Source organism: Rhopalosiphum maidis, chromosome 4 (genome assembly GCF_003676215.2).
Source record: "Rhopalosiphum maidis isolate BTI-1 chromosome 4, ASM367621v3, whole genome shotgun sequence".
In the NCBI taxonomy this organism is placed as follows: Eukaryota; Metazoa; Arthropoda; class Insecta; order Hemiptera; family Aphididae; genus Rhopalosiphum; species Rhopalosiphum maidis.
In genome coordinates, this window is record NC_040880.1 from 45,399,502 (window position 1) to 45,419,995 (window position 20,494).

The 20,494-nt window shown below is 26.1% G+C and overlaps 1 protein-coding gene across 6 annotated transcripts; it reads right to left on the reverse strand.

The window, feature by feature from the left end:
- Nucleotides 1-1,693: 1,693 nt before the first annotated feature.
- LOC113559377 (pecanex-like protein 1) lies at nt 1,694-19,742 on the reverse strand. 6 transcript variants are annotated; one of them, XM_026965124.1, is made up of 30 exons: nt 19,499-19,742; nt 18,148-18,362; nt 17,888-18,075; nt 17,687-17,775; nt 17,536-17,625; nt 17,343-17,476; nt 17,172-17,274; nt 16,827-17,093; nt 16,427-16,525; nt 16,269-16,358; nt 16,042-16,149; nt 15,813-15,920; nt 14,981-15,101; nt 13,595-13,825; nt 13,026-13,133; nt 11,643-12,955; nt 11,405-11,571; nt 9,494-9,658; nt 9,085-9,390; nt 8,857-9,013; nt 8,367-8,762; nt 7,894-8,087; nt 7,551-7,781; nt 4,968-5,083; nt 4,760-4,907; nt 4,527-4,678; nt 3,009-3,362; nt 2,553-2,922; nt 2,326-2,466; nt 2,035-2,175 (listed from the first exon to the last, which is right to left on the reverse strand). In XM_026965124.1, exons 2-30 carry the CDS (start codon nt 18,298-18,300, stop codon nt 2,035-2,037), a joined length of 6,240 nt encoding a protein of 2,079 aa, XP_026820925.1. In that variant the 5' UTR covers nt 18,301-18,362; nt 19,499-19,742. The 6 variants fall into 6 exon arrangements, with proteins under 6 accessions (XP_026820930.1, XP_026820931.1, XP_026820925.1 ...); XM_026965125.1 differs by having other exon boundaries at nt 19,488-19,742; XM_026965127.1 differs by lacking the exon at nt 19,499-19,742 and adding an exon at nt 19,314-19,431.
- Between the last annotated feature and the right edge of the window lie 752 nt (nt 19,743-20,494).

The window sequence follows — 20,494 nt, forward strand, 5'->3', positions numbered from 1 at the left end:
AATGTTATAAAAATATGTGTTAATAATGTTAATATGTATCATGAAGATTGAGTGATGTGTCACTGTGTATATTGTATATACCTACAATATGACTATACTGCGGCAGTGTACAAAAAAACCTTGACGATTATTTTTATTTCACAATTGAAGTACCAATTTTATAAACCTATTGAATAGCCTACTAATAAGTAATAATATATCATTATCTACTTATTCATTATTACGAAAATTGCAATCGCTATTCGCTATTATTACCCTCGTAGCTTTATTGCCTATATTTGAATTTTGTTATCGCGATTTTCAAAAAGATCATAATTTACTTAAAAATAATAATATCAATAAAAGGCTACGTAGGGCCCTGGATAATTATCTTACCTTTAAATTTTATAATTTATATTCATTCTAAAATCAAAACTAACAGCACAATATTGAAAATGGTGAACGAAAATTTGATATGTCGCACGTCTGTAAGACGGAGACAACACATGCGGGTTCTACGTCCTCCTAATGGTTTCGCTCTTTTCACCTACTCTTTATTTTGAAAATAATTATAATTTACATTAAATTAGTTAAATCATTTATTAAGTATTTGAGTCTAAATATTTTTCATACTTTTAAATATTTTTGAATGCGTTTTAGGTACCTACCTAGCACCTATTATATTTTAGTAGTCAGTACAGCACATTGCAAATTGTATCATTTCTATAGGTTAAATTTAATTAGGTAATATTCTATTTCTATAACTGGTGAGTTTTTGGTCTATTTCATCGGCGGAAATCCGTTAAAACTAAAATTTCAGGAGAAGATAATATTTTTAACATCAATATGAACCAAAGATAAATAAACCAATAATATAACATAATTTTAACAATGTTTGGGGGCTTAATTTTCTTAATTTCTACCTGTGATTCATGTTTCGACTTTCCAAATTAAACAAGACAAGGGATATCATAAAACATAAATCTATTAGATGGCAAGACTGAGAAAGATTAGTTAAACTGTTAAATCTAATAACGGGAAATAGATTTTATGAACAAGTTAGGATTCATAATTTTTTTATGTCACTAAAATCTTACTTATACAGTTATACTTTTTAATCAAATTTGAACGTTCACTTATTAACATTTGCCTTTAATGTTATATATATTTCTATATAATATTCTAAAACTTCAGGTATGTATTATTAAGATACATACATTTTGAGGAAAAGTTGTTCATAAGATTTAAAGTAAGCAAAATATCATTAAAACACACAAGACATCCAAATCCGTTTTCAATATAAAAATTCATTGTCAGATTGATTTTAAAACCGGGCATACAAATTGAACACACAATACATTAAATAAGTTGATATTACTGAAAAAAAATTTAACGTAAAGTGACAGTCTATCATAAAAAATTATGTGTGAGAATTTTAAATTGCCCACATATAGGTGAAAATTCTCCTTAACAAATAGAGATAGGTACTTTGGTAAATATTATGTCATGTTCATAAAACCATAGAACACAATATATGTTATTAAGTACTATGATAAAACAATCGCCTACTTGGAAATAATTATTTACACTTATTAAAATAAATTTATTATAATAGTTATTATTTATAATTTGTTCAAATATGTATGTTAACAACAAATATTTGCATCACAAAATGATCATTTAAACAAGGAACATTTTTAACTAATATTTAAAATTTACATCATTTTCATCTATTATTTACAAAACAAAATAAATATAGGTATATATATATATATATATATATATGTATATGTATATATATAAAAAACAATAAAAATAAAAAATTACATGAAACAGATTCTTAACTATTGCAAAAATTGTACGAGTGTTTTTTTCCTGAGAAAATTATGGCAGGACACAATATACACTTGTACGTTAACAAGACAGAATACTTTTTTTATAGTATCGAGGAAGACTAATGCTATATTATCAAGCATGTGTACTTGTAACATTTGTGTTTTAAAGTTACTTCCGAAATAAATCAGTCAAATAATGTTAGCCATACACCACATATGTTCAAACTTCAGCTCCTAGATCTAATACACCAGCTTCGGCTATAGGCACGTAACGTTCATCAATCTTGATCAGTAATATAGTTTTATCAACGTGAGATCTCTTTGACAAGTCACGGTGATTTGGAACCCATTGATGCACAACCTAAAAATGTAAAACACAAAAGTTTTAATAAATAAACTTTATACATAGGCTTAAACTTATAAGAAAAGGTAAATGTGTTATATATTTTATATTTGTTCATTTTTTCTCAGTTAATTAACATAAGTATATAGTAAAAATATAATAGATTACCAATCCTTCCATTCCTTTTTCTGGTAACCAATCTTTCCAGTGACTACGACCGCCTCTTAATCGCATTTTTTCATCTGGCCAAACCACATCTATTCTACGACCCAAGTTTATAGCATCATATACTTGTAATGGATCCAGAATCTGTTTAAATATAAACATTAAGATTTTGTCATTAATAGTTATAAAATATTGTTATGGTCATAGTGAATTCTATTTAGTAAACCTACCAAAACTCTGTGTTGGATCGGAGAATTGTCATTAGGGTTGCTATCGACAGATGCTTGTGGTGAACTGGTGATTGGTGACTGTGATGATGATAACAATCCTGCCAAGTTGGCCAAACCGGCAGAACTTGGTTTGCCAGCAACATTAGCTGTACTACCTCTAGTACCACCACTTCTGCTGCTGATGCTACCACCAACTCCACTTCCACTGCCACTCATTTCAATTGACTGGCTTCCTGGTGTTCTGGTTCCATATCCAGAATGCCTATTAAATTGTGTCATAGCGTACACACCCTCATGTCCGAATCCACCTTCATCATGTGACTGTAATGAACTTCCACTAGAACATCCCTCAACACATCTACTTTTTAATCTAAAAAGAAAATAATAATATAAGTTATAATATTTAATATTATTAAATTTTATTTAATTTAATTTAAATAGTTATATTAGACTTACCTTGACCACACTCTAATAATAGATTTTTTTATCTTTCCCAAGCTTATTGATCCGCCAACAAGCGATGATAATTGTTCGTTGGTCTCAGCATAGGAAGTAGTTAATGGTGAAACAAAAATTGGATAACCAATAGGTTGGTCACACGATGAATTTATTATGTTTCGTAGAGCTTGTTTAGCATTTTGAATACTACCACGTTCAGGATTACGATTTCTCAGGTAAACTAATTCCTGTTGTTGCCCTGCCCAAAGTCCACGAACACATTCGCGGTTTATTTTTATGACACGGAAACTTAAAAACCGCTTGTTTAACATAATTACTTTATACTCATCAGAACCTTCATCCATTATATGTCTATTAAATAAAACATTTTGATTTATTCTTCATAAATACATTTAAATTATTATTATAAAAATATATGGTACACATTTATTATAAACCTATATGGGTGCATGAATTTTTTTATATGCTTGGGTTTTTTATTGCTCTACCACTTATATAATCAATGTATTGTATATAATAGTCATTTTTAACATTATTTCTTAAAAAAAATACAATTTGTAATAGCAGTTACAATAAGCATACAAATGTACAAGAAAAAAAATAGTACACAACATTAAAGGTACCCAGATGTAACACTCAGACTGTCAACTAAATTAAATCCAAACACTAATCTAATAATTAGTAAAAACAATAATAATAATAATAATGGTAATTTACAATACATATTAAATACATTTTAGGTAATACTTATAAAAAAATTTTATTTTAGCAAATCAAGTAATTAATATTGGCCAGAACAGTCAAGTATAGTGCTAAGACAACATATGTGTTATGATTCGAAAATTTGAATAAAACAAACTAAGAGAGCCCCGATGCTGTCATAGTTTATCGATATGTGACAATTGTAACAAAGACAAATGTATTATTTGATGTTTGTTTTGAAGTATTAATAAGTATTTTTGACTAAAACTTGTGTTTAACTTTTCTCGCAATCATTTAAAGATTTATATGATTTGTATTCTACCTTTATAACAGAGATATAAAAATCATATGGTCAATGAAAGTCTTATGACTGGATAGTTCCATGGTATTAATACCATAAAGTCAGTAAAGTCTTAAAAATAAGGACATTAAATTAATATTTAATAAATGTATCCCCACCCACTATACTTTATATTAAGTTAACAGTGCTGATTAAGAAATAAATTATTATACATTTAAAGAGTACAAAGGTAAAATAATAATAGGTTTTAACGTGTGTCATAAGACAGTAGAATTTTAATGCCAATTTGAATTTTGATTTTGTTTGCAATTATTATTATTATAACCTAATACTATTAATTATTAAATATATTATTATCAATATTTTGTATTTATTATTATTACGAAGGCAGAGCATTAAAAACCAATACCAAATAATATATAAATATATATTAACCTTAAAAATTATTTTAAAACATGGCTTATATCAGAATGGAAAGAGTTTGAATATTAATACAATTGTATTTACTTTACCTTAAAGCGAGTAATGATGGCATTCCAGACAAAACAGCATTTCTCCAAACAGGATCTCCTTCATGTGATATCACTAAATTTTGTTGAAGGTAGTTTAAAGTGTTATACAAAGCAGCTGGATCTTCATATTCATCAGGAACCATAAAATGATTCTATATATGAAAATAAGTCATTATACATAATACATACATACATATATTATAAAAAATATGTTAAATGAAGATTACACATACCTGATGAAGTTTCAATGACATCCTAATTGCTGGAGCTAATACTTTGCGCATCAAGTCCATATCTACAAATATCCATTCATCTCTTGTTGATGTTATACGGAAATCTCCTTTAAAGAGGGCGTGGAGACCATAGAGAAAAAACTCGACACTAAAAAATGTAATTGATGCATAAGTTTAAAATTATTATTCCTTGAATGGTCTAACATACCTTGACATGGTAGTATGTGATGCTAAACCCAGTGATCGTCTTCCCAGTAAGCTGAGTGCAAAGCATAATGATACTAATAAAGAATCTTTACCTTTATCTATAACAATTTTTCGAATCTGAAAATAGAAAACATAATATGTATAATTGTTAATTGTTAACTCAGCTTAGTTGTGATATTGATTCTAAAAAAATATTTATATAAAATTATTTAATTTGACTACTTAATTATTTATTAAGCTATTTGTAATATATATTATTATATACATGACACTACCGTCTATTCAACATATAAGTAGAAAAATTTAATAATTTAAGAAACAATAGCAAATCTTATATTTCTGAGTGTGGAGGATCATCGTATGTACATATTATAATATTTATATCATTTTAAAATTTAAATGGATTCAAATATTTTATAAAAATAATAATTTTAAATATTATGTAATGTAGATCAGCGGTCCTTAACTTTTGTGTAGTGGCGACCCAAGATATTTACCAAATTTTTTATGCGACCTATTTATTAATAATGTTCAATGGCGGAATAAAAAATAACTATTTGAGTACTCTTAATTTAATAAATTTTTTTACTCATATTACGTGTACTAATAACAGATCATAATATTAATTACATTATATTAAAAATAAACATTTATTTTAATAATTGTATTGTACATATTTTTTTAAATATTATACCAATGTTTTAAATTTTTGCCGACCCAAAATTGGGTTGCTATCCTATTGTTAAGAACCGCTGATATAGATACTCTTGAGCCAGTAAAATGATTTTAAGAGGATGTAATTTACACATGTATTCTCTGTATTACTAACATATAACATATTAACATACCAAATGTTATGTGTAAAAAGTAGAAATTTCTATGTAATTTTCTAAATAACTTGAAAAAAACTAACACAAAACAGTAAAAAACTAAAAATAATTATGCAACATCAGTTTTGAAAAAATCTATTTTTTAAATTCAGACATGAATAACCACAAGAACTTAACATTCTCACCAAATTTAATATCAATAATTGGAATATTTAATTTAAGGTTCCTTATAAGTTATTATTACTAGAAAAAATGTAGTGTAATGACATATTCATTTTTTATAAGGGTTTGAAATTTAAATTTTGATATTTTATTGTATTTCAAAATATATTAATATAGTAAAAATTTGAAATATTCTATTATTATTAAAAGTATATTTTTTACCTACAATTGAAATTGTTTAGACTAATTTTAAACTATTTTAACAATGTTTTTAAGTTAAATTTTTCTAAATATAAAAAATAAATTTTTTTAGATAAAAATGTTTAAAAATATAATTCAAAGTTTTTTTTTCATAAGTTACATTTATAGCAATTCAAAAATATTAAAAATACATGTGGTTAATTTTTTTTTACAGATATTTTTATCTTGAAGTTTAACTACTGACGAAATAAGATATTTAAAAATAGAAATTTTTACCTTTAACAATTATTTATATCGTAATTAAAAATAACATCAAATAACTTGAAACTTTTTGCCATTACTTATAAAATTATTTTTCAAACACAATGGAATTTTCATAAAATTTATATTAATTTTAAACTGTTTAAACCATGAGCATATTCGTATCATCTTATGGTATATGGCAGGGATGGGCAACTGAAAGTTATTAAAGGGCTACTTTTTAGAAAATTAAAATTTAGCGGGCCAGAGTATAGAGAGTAAAAAAAAGTCAATGAAAATGCAATAAATACATAGAGACAAATTTAATTGTTAATAGGATATAAATAAATTGGGTCGGTACTATTTTTATGTGCTTGTTATATTAACTGCACGTTGTATTACATTTTTCAATTTCCTTATTTACTATATAAAATTAAATTAAATATAAAAAAAATATATTTTAAAAAGAGTTGCATTGAATAATTATTGTTTGTTTTATTAAAAATCTTCGTTTATTTAGTGCTAATACGTATATTTAAATAGATACCTTTACTCCATATAACCATATTAAATTCTCAAGAATAAAAAAGTGATAATTTGTAAAATACAGATAATCAAACATATTTCAGATTCAGTTAATAAAATATAAAATTACGGTATTTTTCAGCATTTTGCATCAAAAACAGTCAATATGCGCTTATAATTAAAAAAAAAAAGATAAAATATACAATTATATTAAAAATAAAATTTTGATATTTTGAATATAGATGTCATAAAACACATCTCTATACAAGAATAGAAGCTATTGAACAACCTAAAAAGAAAATGTAAAATCATAAACATCCTAACCCTAGTAATAACAATAATATATACATATATATATATATATATTATAATTATTATCATATAATATAATATATGTTTTTGGCATGAATTAGTTGAATTTATTATATTAAACTATATCTAATGTAGTTAATAAATAAATAATAAAATATCCTAAGAAATATAGACAGATACACAGTCTCTGATCAAAATCATTTTTTGCATGTAATGATTTATAATTAAATTAAAATTGTACACTACCATCACCTACTCAGTGCAAAATTATACCAAACAATGTATTATTAAGTAGAGCTTTTTTTGAAACTTACATTTTCTGTTTGGAAAGCACAAAATCGTATCCACTCCAAATAGAATGAACAAAAACTGTTGCGAGTAACACCACATGAAATCACGTCAAAATCTTCATCAATATTTATATTAAATACTGGGTCAAGATCTACAAAACTCCTGTTCAATGTTGGTTTTAGTCCTTCTTTTATCTCATCTGATGCTAACCATTGTTGAAGTTTTGGTGATCGTATAGCATAATATATAATACTCTAAAATAAAATATTGAAATCATATAAATGTTAAATATCTAAGTCATAAATATAAAAACATATTATAGCATTATGATTATATACTATTATAATATAATTATTAGTAAATCACCTTTATGTAATAGCTAACCAACACTTTCCGGAAATCAAATACTTGCAACATTGATGAGGCATTAATGTCTGATATACTATATCCTTGTACAACATACTTGGCTGCTACTACTTGCCAGGCAAGCCAACGTTGACCAAGAGCAGCGTTTAAAGACAAAATGTGAGGAAAATGTCCAGGCTCACAGCAACAACATCCTGTAATAAAATGTTTGTATATTTACTATAAATTATATTAATAATCAAAAGCCATCTATTTTTACATAATAAAATACACAAAATTGTTATACCTTGTAAGATAGCCTTCCCCCACCCACTCCTTCATGTTAGAATGCCACAAAAAATAGTAGAAAGCATGAATCTATCTATTTAGATTTAAATCAGATGAACTAATTTACTATAGCCAGTTTTCAGTCATACAACAATGTATATCAACTTATATATTAATAAATTGTAACATAGATTTTTAGTACATACCTTCATTATCTTCAACACCTTCAGATATAGCTTCCACTTCTCTTTGCTGACAATAAGTACCACGAAACTCAAGTCCACGCATTTGAAAAGTAACTAAATTATTTCCCATTTCAACAATGTGAACCAGACAATTCAAATAATCAGATGCTAAGACAAAGCAGTCTCCTTGTGACACATTGCCCCAACGGCCTAATATGAGATCACCACAGAGGGTATGTTGTAGTAGTCTAGTAAGGTGTTCATAAAATATTGAATTAAGATTATTGTCATCTGCACCAAGATTTCGTTCTAAATGAGATGATAATTTGGTGTTTGTATGATCAACTCGTCTGGTATTATAATCTCGCTCCCAAAACTTAACAGGCCGTGGATAGGATGTTAAAAATATAGCACTTCCTAAATAAAATAATAAGAACAATAAATATTTACTATAATTTACATCTTTATATTATGATATAAACTTTGTATGATTTTAAAGTTTAGTATTTACCTAAAAATGGATAAAGTGGTGAAGAAACCACTGCAGACAAAAATGCTTGAAGAAACATCATTGCAGAATGAGGAACAGAAAATGGTTGAGCAAAAGCATGGAACGCTGAACCCCAAGTAATTTGCCATGGTGCTATGTATGTTATAACAAATTGCAACTAAAGTAAAAAAAAAAGAAATCAAATTAATAATATGGACATCATACATAAGACTAATTATAATAAATTACCTTAAGTAAAAATTCATAGATTTTATCATAGGCAATAGCTGTAAGGTAGTAGTCAATAATAAAAGTTTCAGAACATTTTACATAGTCCAATTGAAAAAACAGTACTGCAAATGCTAGAATATTATACTGGTTGGATTGTTGTGAAAACGAGCAGCGTAAACATTTAAGTGCGCATACTGATAATACCAAAGAACCTAATAGAACTCCCAATTTTGTTACAACAATTATGCTGTCAGATGTCAAACAACCAATAAACATTAGTGGATAAAGAACATTTCTTTCAAAGAAGCATAAATATACATAAACCTATAAAAATAAATAATAAAACATATACATTAAGCAATATTTTTTTTCAAATTATCTAAGAATAATTTTTCAAACAGTGTTTACAATGAGTAATAACACTTACTTTTTCAAACCACATGATTTTAGCCAATTGTTTAACTTCATATTGATTATATTCAGATGGCTTTAATATAGGATGAGCAACGCACAACCAAGGTAACTGCTTTCGCAATTGAGGTATTATATAGTGTAGAATAAATCCAATACTGAAAGTTGTACACCACATTACCTGCAAATTAAAAACTAATTAATACAAAATAAATTAAATAATTTATCATAGTTTAGATTAACGTTTTCTCAAAGTGTGGGTCATAACCCACTGGTGAGTCGTCAATCAATTTTTAATGGGTTACAAACAATTTTTTGAATTATTATGTCAATGCTATTATTAACCAAAACAGAAAACAAGCACACATTTCGCATACACCTCATTAATAATAGTACATTTGTAAAAATATATTGATTGTAATGTATACATATTTATATAATACAAATTTTGTTTTTTATAACTACTTTTTGAAAAGTGAAACCATATGGGTCGCAAAAGATTTTTCGGGGGAAATTTGGGTCGCAGTACTAAAAAGATTGAGAACCACTGGTTTAGATTAATATGTTTATTATTATGTTTCTAAAAATTCATCTTAGTGGCAGTGGCGGTTATAAGGGGGGGATAGGTGGATCGCCCTCCCCTTGGGATTTGGTTTTTTAAATTTAGTATATCACTGACCTAACCCTAACCATACTACAAATTATCATACCCTAATGTCCCGGTTACGCATATCCATTATATGCTTAGTATTATTTGTTCACTACCTATTAGTGTTGCTTCAACAGAACACAGCTTTTCTACTCTTAGAAGGTACCTATTATAAGTAATCTACCTATAAATCATTTGACTTTTGAGTAATTGAATATTAGATATTGCTCAATAAACATTAAAAAAAAACTCAAACTTCAAGGTATATTAGTGTTAATTATTATATTTACCTAGTTTAATATTTACTAAATGGTATAGTGGAATACAAATGGCTAAAAAGTTTACTTTTCTAGTTTACTTCACTCTATTAAAATTTAAAATGTTATGGAAAAAAAGTACCTACTTAATTTTTTTTTTTTTTTGCTTATGCTTTTCATAATAATACTATACAAATATTTTCATTAAAAATATGCATTAGTTTTGCTTAATTTAATGCTTTTAAGTACCTAATTGCTTGATTAATATTTTTAATATTTTTAATTAAAATATTTCATTGATATATATTGCTACTATGCATGTGATTTGCTAGGTTAATAGGTTAAAGACATGGCTGAGGTCAACAACTTACGAAGACCGATTAAATGGGCTAGTACTATTTCATATCCACAGAGACATAGATGTTGATATAGATAATATTATTATACGCTTTGCTAAGCAAAAAAAAAGTATATGCTTTTATTATAATTATTCCAATTTACAAGATACATTTTATAAATCAATACATCTATATCTTTTTTTTTAATACATTATGTTAAAATGTGTTAATATTATTAATATATAAACATTATTATACATTTATACTATTACCTATAATCCGCATGTATATTTTATATTACATGTATATTGTATATACTATATATAATAATGCTATGGGGTTTATTTTCGCTCCCCCCCCCCTTGAACAGCATGTATAACTGCCACTGCTTAGTGGTTGCCAGATGTGTCAACCATTAAGTTTATATCAATCAATTTAATTTATAAGTTATTTAAGTACAACTTTGGTGTTGCTCTACGTATAATCAAATACTAATATACATTTATTTCAAAGTTTTAAAAAGTAATATATTACTAATATGTAGGAAACTTTAGATAAAAAATGTAAAATTTGCTATCACTGTACTGTTAAATTTAAACAATATTTAATATTAATATTAATATATAAGTATTATTATTGTTATTTATATAAAATATTAAAAGTATAAAAAATTTTTAACTTACTGGATTTAATTCTGGTTGTAAAGCTGAAAAAATATTACTAGAATGAATAGCAAATACAATTAGACCAATAATTGGACAAAAAATTAAATCAGTCTTCAGTCTTGCATTTATTGTATCTTGTAACTGTTTTGGCCAATTGTCTTGGATTTCAATTTCTTCATCTAATTCTAAATATAGTATTTTATTAGTTATGTAATTTATGATTTTTTAAACACTAGTTATTTTAAAGTAATATTACCAGACTTTGTTTGTTCTTCACATTCGCCTTCTTTTTGTTCAGAGCCCTTTTTCTTTGATTTTTCAGTTTCCTTTTTAGGTCTAGGGCATTCCATATCAGGTCTAGAAAATATATCTTCATTGGGCCATAAATATGTTTTTAGAACATTTAATATAGGAGCTGGATCACTGGAGCTGCGACTTAAATGGTAAGATATGGCAGTGAGTAATGCACAAAATATGGAGAAAAATATATTTCTTGATGATCCAGACCAATCATTTAATGCCACATATGCAAATCCAAATAAAATAGATACAGCAAAACAACTTCTCAATACACAATATGCAGATGCCTTAAGTGAACTGGTTGCATTACCTCCGAATAAATGAATATCAATTTGTTCCAGAGTATACATAAAAAAAGTATTAACCTGAGGCAATAATCCCAAACTAAAAGCAATTGGTAAAAATAGTAAAAAGTTTGATAAGAAATCTCGAATAGTTTCTAATATATACAAAATATGCAATGTGAATCCATAGAATTTCAGCTGGTAAAATGTTCGGCCAGAGTTTAATTGAATGTGTGTTAGTAGTAGTATGGATGAAAACAATATGAAGTAAACTGGACGACTATACACAACAATTTTGTTAAAACCATGTGTAGGAGATGCCACATCAGGTTGTACAGATTTCACTAAGGAATACTGACAGCCAGCCATAACAAAACAGAAAACAAATGCATGAATATCTCTGTAGAATTTAAAGTACAATACAAAAGCACCCAATACAGCAACTGATGTAGCGAGAATAATTGTAATAATTAGCTCCAATAATGTTGGGTTACGATCAATGGCAGTTAATAATGCCAGACGATCAAAGCGAACTTTGAAACACATTTTTTTCACTGGTGTGTACGGATAGTATCGTTTAGGTTTAGGAAATCCAACACTAGGATCAAGAAGATCAAATCGCAGCTGCCGTGGTATTACTGGGAATTCATCTTGATAATCTGGTCTGTTATTTTCATGTTCGTGTTCCAAGCTTTCTTCAACCGGTGTAATTATTGGCGAAATGTTGAAGTGACGGTAACGCTGTGGTTGACTTTGTGGCCAGTAAGGATCTTCGTGTTCTATTTGTTGTTCATAATTACGAATGGGACGGGGAAACAATCTTACAGGTGAATGATTAAAAACAAGATCATCTGATGAGTCATCCCTTCGTGATGTTGATGGTAAATTTGGGAATGGTTTAATTATTGAAGAATTATTATTTAACATATCTCTAAAAGTATAAGTCATCCAATGACCATTTTCATCGCGAAAAAAATGTACAGATCTATAAACACAGATAAATTGAAATATTATTCATTTAACTTTTTTTATAATAAAAGTATTCTTGTACAAACCCTTCAGATGTATCTTCAGGACAAGCAGAAAAATTAACACCATCAGCTGCTTGTAGAAACGGAGAACTATATGCTTCACGAGATCTCATTCGGCGAAAATTTCTATTGCTGAAAAAATATTTGTTTTAAAATTATAATAATTATTGGTTATTTAAGAGGACTTCATTGTTTTGTTTCTTTGACATATTTGTATTTGAAACATAGTAAATTTGTGTTCAGTAGAACTAACCTTATTTAACTTTACCATAATAGTGAATTGATATATTATTAAACTTAAGAGTAAAGAATTTAAAATAAAAAACATTATCCATGATTGTAAATTGGATTCTTTTTTAAATTTTATGCATATTATGAGTATGTTAATTACAATTTATAAATGATCATATTATCTTACTTTAAAATTAAAATATTTTAAAAGGCCAATGTACAAGCATAGATAGTATTCTTAACTTAAAATTGTATTATAGGTCTATTCATTATAGATACTTTTTTTAAAAATATTCCTTACAACATGTAAATTCCAAGTGATAGAACCAAATGTTACAGGAACAGTACTAAAATATATTTACCTAACTTGTCGATTTCTCATTCTACTTCTATTTTCTACCCGACCATGAAAAACATCACTAATATGATCTAAAACAACTTCATTTTTCACAGTTGTCAAAGTTTGATTCTGTTGCTGTGATTCGCTTGATGGAGTGATAGCTGGTTCAGAACTTGTGGGAAGAAGGGAACTTAGTTCATTATGGGAACCAGCAGAGGAAGAAGCACCTTCGTTTACATTTAATGTAGTCATTCTGTAATGTCAATTATAACCAAACATAAATCATTTTATTTTACAACTATATATATATATGTTTTTTTTTTATATCAATGACAATAAGAATATATACAATTGGTGTTAATTATACAATAAGTAATAAAGATAATTGATTACAGGACTGGTTTGCTTGATTATTTCTTTTTTAAACGTTTAAGAGGTCCCTAAGCCAATTTCACTAAAGACGGTGTGGTGGGTTTCCAGGAATTGCGAGGGAGGAGACATTAGATATAAGTCTATAAGTTTTGATATAAAATTTATTCATGCCAAAATTCCTTACAGAGAATCAACTAATCAACTGTTAGCAAGTTGACAAGCAATATTCAAATAAAATAAAATTTTCAGGCATAGTTGTAGATATAAATTGAGTAGGGCTAGAGGATAAGAGAAGTGTCAGAATATCAAAATGGATCAAAATTGAACAATGATAATTACCAACTTACTATAATTTTTAATCAATTCACATGTTAATCTTAAAAATTGAAGTAAATTATATGAAGATTAATAATCTATTTCCTAAACCTATTTATGCAACTTAACAATATACTCCAGGTAGACTTTTATTAGTAAATTTATTTGCTCTAAATTTAAATAATTTTGAACGTGAGAATCGCAACATGGAATTATACACTAACAACATAAAATTAATAATGTACATAATTAATCTTGATTACTGTAATTTACAATACTTTAAACATAACATTAATCACATTACCAATTAGATCAAAATTAATGATAAGATGATATATATATCATGAATTAAGCAGATCTAATCTTATACTTTAGACCTATAAACTTTATTCTCATAAAAGCTGCCCAAGTTACTTAAGTTGCTTAAGCTTTTCAAGCAAAGCTGACAATAGTTTAATGACACTTAATACACTAATAATAAAGATGTCTACTATATTTGTTTAAAATAAATAATCCTGTTCAAAGAATCAACAACTCTCTATAAGAAAATTCCTGCTATTTTTGGGTCTTAACTTTTATATATAATCCCTTTCTCAATCTTTATTTATCAACAAACCATTTCAAGATTTGAATACCTAAAAATTGTAGTTATTTTATCTCCAGAAAATAATAATTAAATTAGATACAAATTTGAAAATTCATACAATGCAATTAAACTTACGCATCAGGTCTACTCAGAGTGTTATTGTCAATCCATTCATCAGTAACTGTAGGATAACTTTTAGATTCTGTACCACAATCCATATCACTTTTAATCTTGTCACACATACATCTTCTAGATTCTGTTACGAACATAAATTAAATATGCTGAGAAATATTTATTTAAGGCTAAAACAATTAAAATTGTAAGCAACATTTCTAAAATTAATTCAATGTGGGTTTTAAAGTATTAAATATTAATTGCTGTATGTTTGGTTGGATACAATGTATAACTAAAATAAGATATTAATTTTAAAACTTTTAGTATAATTATAATGAAAAATAAAAATTTTAATACTATCTTGTGATAAATATAAAAAAATGTTAAAAAAAAAATGTTTCAGTATATTCTCCTAAAAAGTAATTATAGTAGTTTAATTATTTATTATAGTTATAATATATAATTTAAACCAATACATGGCATTGTATTAAACAATTGAAAAATTATCAAAAAATGTTGCTCACACTTTTTTGATAAATGTATAACGTTTGTTGTATAAATAATCAATACTATACTGTGTGTCACAAGAGAACGCACCTTGATCACATACAGATTTTGAATATTTTATACATCCCTCTTTCCCCCCAGATAAATAATCAGAATGTCTTTTGTTGAGACATAATGAGCGCTGTTAATATACTTTGGTAAAAATATAGTTATACGCATTACTACATTAGTTACCACATAGTAGGGAAAATTGAACTTGAGATGGTAAGCAGTCAAATGTACAATCGAGATGCAATCTATCTTAATGACTTGCAGTATAATTTGTATTATAGAAAAATTATATTACCATTAGATTTATTTTTATTAGTTCTACGATGTCTTTTTCTATCTGAATCGTTTTTAACACTTAAATGAGGAGTTGACGTGGCTTTTCTTTTTTTATTTGATTTTTTTACTAAGAAAATACATTTAAAAAGTAATTAAAATAAGTATAATTATTATTATCTAATTACTAAATATCTAAATTAAAAATATATATAATTTAATAATAATAAAATAATGAAAATAGATCTTACCATCTTTAATAGATTTTGTTTTTGGTATAGCGCCTGTGTTTTCAAATCCAACTGAAATTGGAGCTTGAATTTCTTCTTTACTTCCATCTTTTGATTCAGATTTATTTCCTAAAATATTAAATAAACTTAAGATATAAATTCCAAAAAAATAATTCATATAGAAGTAGTACAAATAATGATTAATGATTAAACTATAAAAACTCCTTTGTGCGTGTCTATACACTCACTAGAATTGTTATCTTCTGAAGTAGTGGTATAGTCATCATCAGACAATGTAAAATGCCACGGTATTGATCTATTTGTTTCCATTTTTCTTACTTAGTGCAGCATGTTAACAATTATGATTTATATTTATATTTAAAAAGAAATTAAAATTAAAAATTACCTTTTATATCACTAGACTCTGATTCACTTTCTGTATGCTCAAATAACCAATCAATACCTAATGTTTCTGGTGATTCCACTGGAGGTTTTAATTCGACTTCTAAATTAAAAAAATGTACACATAAATAAAATATATATTACAAACAATGAACTATTATTGAAAAACTAAACAATTAGTTTAAAAAATGACAATTAAATATTTCTTTAAGTATGAAATATTAAAATATGAATGAAAAATATATAAAATATTTAGATAAAAATTAAAGAAAGTATTTTAACTAAAGATTATTATTGTTAATGTAAAATACAATTATAATATGTATCTATTAAAACATAACTTTAAATAATGAAACTATCATTAATATTAAACATGGAAAATTAAATTAATTATTATTCCATACCTTTAGGTTTATTTTTTTCTATAAATGCAATTTCAATATCACTTTCGGTATGGAAAATTCCTTTAACTTCAGCACATATTTTTTTCCAATTTTCTTCATGACTATTTAATAAAGGTGATCTACTACCAGCTTCTTCATCATCATCGCTATCAATTGTTGTATGTATTATTCCATGACTAGAACACTGATCTTCACAATGTTCAACAATTGGGTAGTCAATATCACTTGATGTAAAAACAAGTTGGTAACTAGATGTTCTTCCTACATCTGGTATAATAAATTGTTTATGATATTTGTTATTTTAAGTGTATAATTTACAGTTTAAAGTTTAAACAATTATTATACCTTTATCTTTGGTAAACGCATCACTAGATGTAGAATAGTCTGAACTAGCACACTTTGGATCTCTCTTTAATGCTAATGTATTACTTTCATTTGTGAAGCAATCCTATATAACAAACATTTAGATAATTATTATTCTTTTACATTGATACAATATAAATATTTTAAACTAACAGTAGATACTGTAATGAAATCTTGACCCCGTTCATCTTGATATTTCCATATTTCTGAAAAGCTTTGTAAACCTGCACGATCATAACGTCTATTACTATTTTCTTCTACTGGTTTATCAACAAAATGTGGATTGTCTAAAAAATATTATCAATATTTAAATGTATAAAATAAGGTATTATTATAGTTCACATACTTAAACTTTTAATAGGCCAATCACATATAATTTTTTCTTGGATATGTAATCCAGAATCAGTGCTAGTAGAACTACTTTGTCTTCCTCCATCTATAAATATTAAAAACATATTTAATGATTTAAAGTAAATTATTTGAAACACAGTTTGTACTTGGTTCATTTCGATGGTATCCAGATGTTGAAGGTTCATTTCTACGGACACCCAAATTAAGAATCTGCATTTCAATACCCTCATCTTCTCTAAAAATATAATATAATATTTATTAAAATTGAAAATTGTACTTAATCTATTTTCAGTAACAGATTTATATAAAAAAATAAATAAAATCAGATAATATTTTAAAATAACTACTTGTTTGGTTCTCTGAGGGCAGGACGACGACCTTCAATTTCTGAACTTCTATTCTTTTTGGTGTCTTCTACAATATATTCGGTTGTGTCGAACATATGATGCAGAGACCAATTTACAAGTTTTATGATTGTGATTAACAAACTTACAATACTTGAATACAGTACCCATATAAACATCTCTGATATATACTTAAAAAAAAAATTATATTGTTAAATATAGATTTACAGAAAAGAATAAAATAAATAAAATAAGTAGATTACCAAGTGTATAAAAAATGGTAAACAAAGTAAAATGAGCCATAAATAAAGATGGAATGTGTTGGTGAAAATGCTGTGTTTTGGTTCGTAGTACCATCCTCCTGTGAATGATGCCCAAATGCCCTGACGCAATATGTCCCAAAACTGAGAACCCATATTCTCCACCAGTCATTTGTGCTTTGTGTAACTTATCAACTTTGAATCCAAGTATTCATTATCTAAAACATAAATATAATCTTAATATATAGGTACTTATAGTCATTAATTGTAAATAATTCAAATATTCATCAAACCTATTTAATAAAAGTTCATTTTTATTATATTATAAAATGTATAAACTAAATCCTAAAAAATATTTTTTGATAAATAACTTTTAATCAATTTTTGATTAAATAAAAATATATTGTAGAACATTAATATGAAATATTATATGCATACTTGAAATATTTTTTGGAAAATTAATTTTTATTTTATTACTAAATACTATTATACTTATGTATAATTATAAAGTTGATAATTAAATTTATAACTCTATAGAATATTAATAACAAATAAAAATCATTAATATTTTATTAAATGCATTTAATTATAATAAAAATAATTCAATATATAAATAAGTAAAATAAATAATTTACATATTATCTAAAAAAAATAAAAATAAAATGGAATAGCAATGAATCAATGGTTAGTTATAGAATTTTATTATAAACTATATAATTCTATTAAACACCAGTAGTAGTAATTGATATCATATGACCTAGTATAAAAGCATTATTAATAAAATCAATTCTGATACATTCAAGAGTTATAACAGTTGTGCATTTTTTTCTTATACACCAATACCAATACTGTTATGCTAAATGAAAAACATTTGTTAATCTTAAGACAAGGGAAATATTAAAAAATGTGTACTTAATAAGTTTTCATAATACAAAACTGTCAATATATCTAAGAATACATTATTCTTTTTAAAAAATCAATAACAATAAATAATAAATATAAAACAATAATAAAAATAAATACATTTTTATAGAACATTACAATATTCATAATGTAAATTATATTAATTATTTATTTAAGCCACTTAAAATATTTTATTAACAAATGGGTTTCCTTAATCTTGAATAATAATTGTAAAATAAATAATGATTGAATTCCAACAAACTAACATGTAACAAATCAGATAGTTGTATAAACGATTGGATAACCTTAAGCGACTATGTTGGTTTTCTACTTGCGCCCAAAAGCAAAACAGTAGATCGATGACGACACAATGTTATACAAATGTGGATCATAAATGAAAAAGCACTGTTTTACATTACTTAAATTCTAATATACTCTACATTGACTTTACGTTGGTGATTGAGACAGCACGTTCAGTAGTCGAATTTAGCTCGTTGATTTGAACAAAAAAAATAATATGATACAATACTACTTGAAAATGAAACAGCAATAATGTCAAATGTTCATAATTATTTTATTATTTTAAGTTAAAAGTTAAAACACTTAGTGACGATGGTGGTTGTCTGGAGGTGGCAGACAGTCACGTTAGATAACTCATAACTATAATAATATAACTATAATATTATAACAAAACATCATACTACAAAATATAATATTATCTATTCTGTGACCATACGAATGTCAGTATTATCATGAATTTCGTTATCAGTAAGAATTTGAAATCTGTAAGATAGGTAATTTTTTTTCGGACTAGCGCCAGCAGTGACCAGTGGCTAAAGTGTCTACCATATGTTCAAACAAATAAATTATGATATAAGAATTGAGAATATAAGAATAATTTACTTTTCTAATTTTCTGTTAAGAACAAAACAATAAAACTGAATTCAGTTATTAAGTAACTCATGACAAAAGATAGATCTCTTTTGTCATCCAGTAACTCAATATTAGGCATTAGCGATTAGCACAGAATAGATTAAATTAGTGAGTGATGTTGAGTATGTTGACTGTAGTGTCTGTAGTAGTGTAGTGTGTTGACTATTTAGTATTTGAGTCCGAGAAACTTTATTTATTCCTCACTTCCACTTGTCACCACAGAGTCTGTGGTACACACTTAGTCAAATTCTAACAGCGAGCATCACTCATCATGAAACGTGTCATTATTACTCAGGTGCTAAGTACCTTAGATTACAATAATAAACGATTATATAATATTATACACTATGTCCCGTGAGGATTTACCCATTGCGATATCTCCTGAAATAATGGAGATATCATAATTCTGGTTTTTCAAGGAAACAAGAAAAAAGAATTACAAATATTTCATGTTTTAATTTATCTTAATTTTTTGGTAAAAAAGTTAAAAAATATATTAGATTCTGAATGGAGT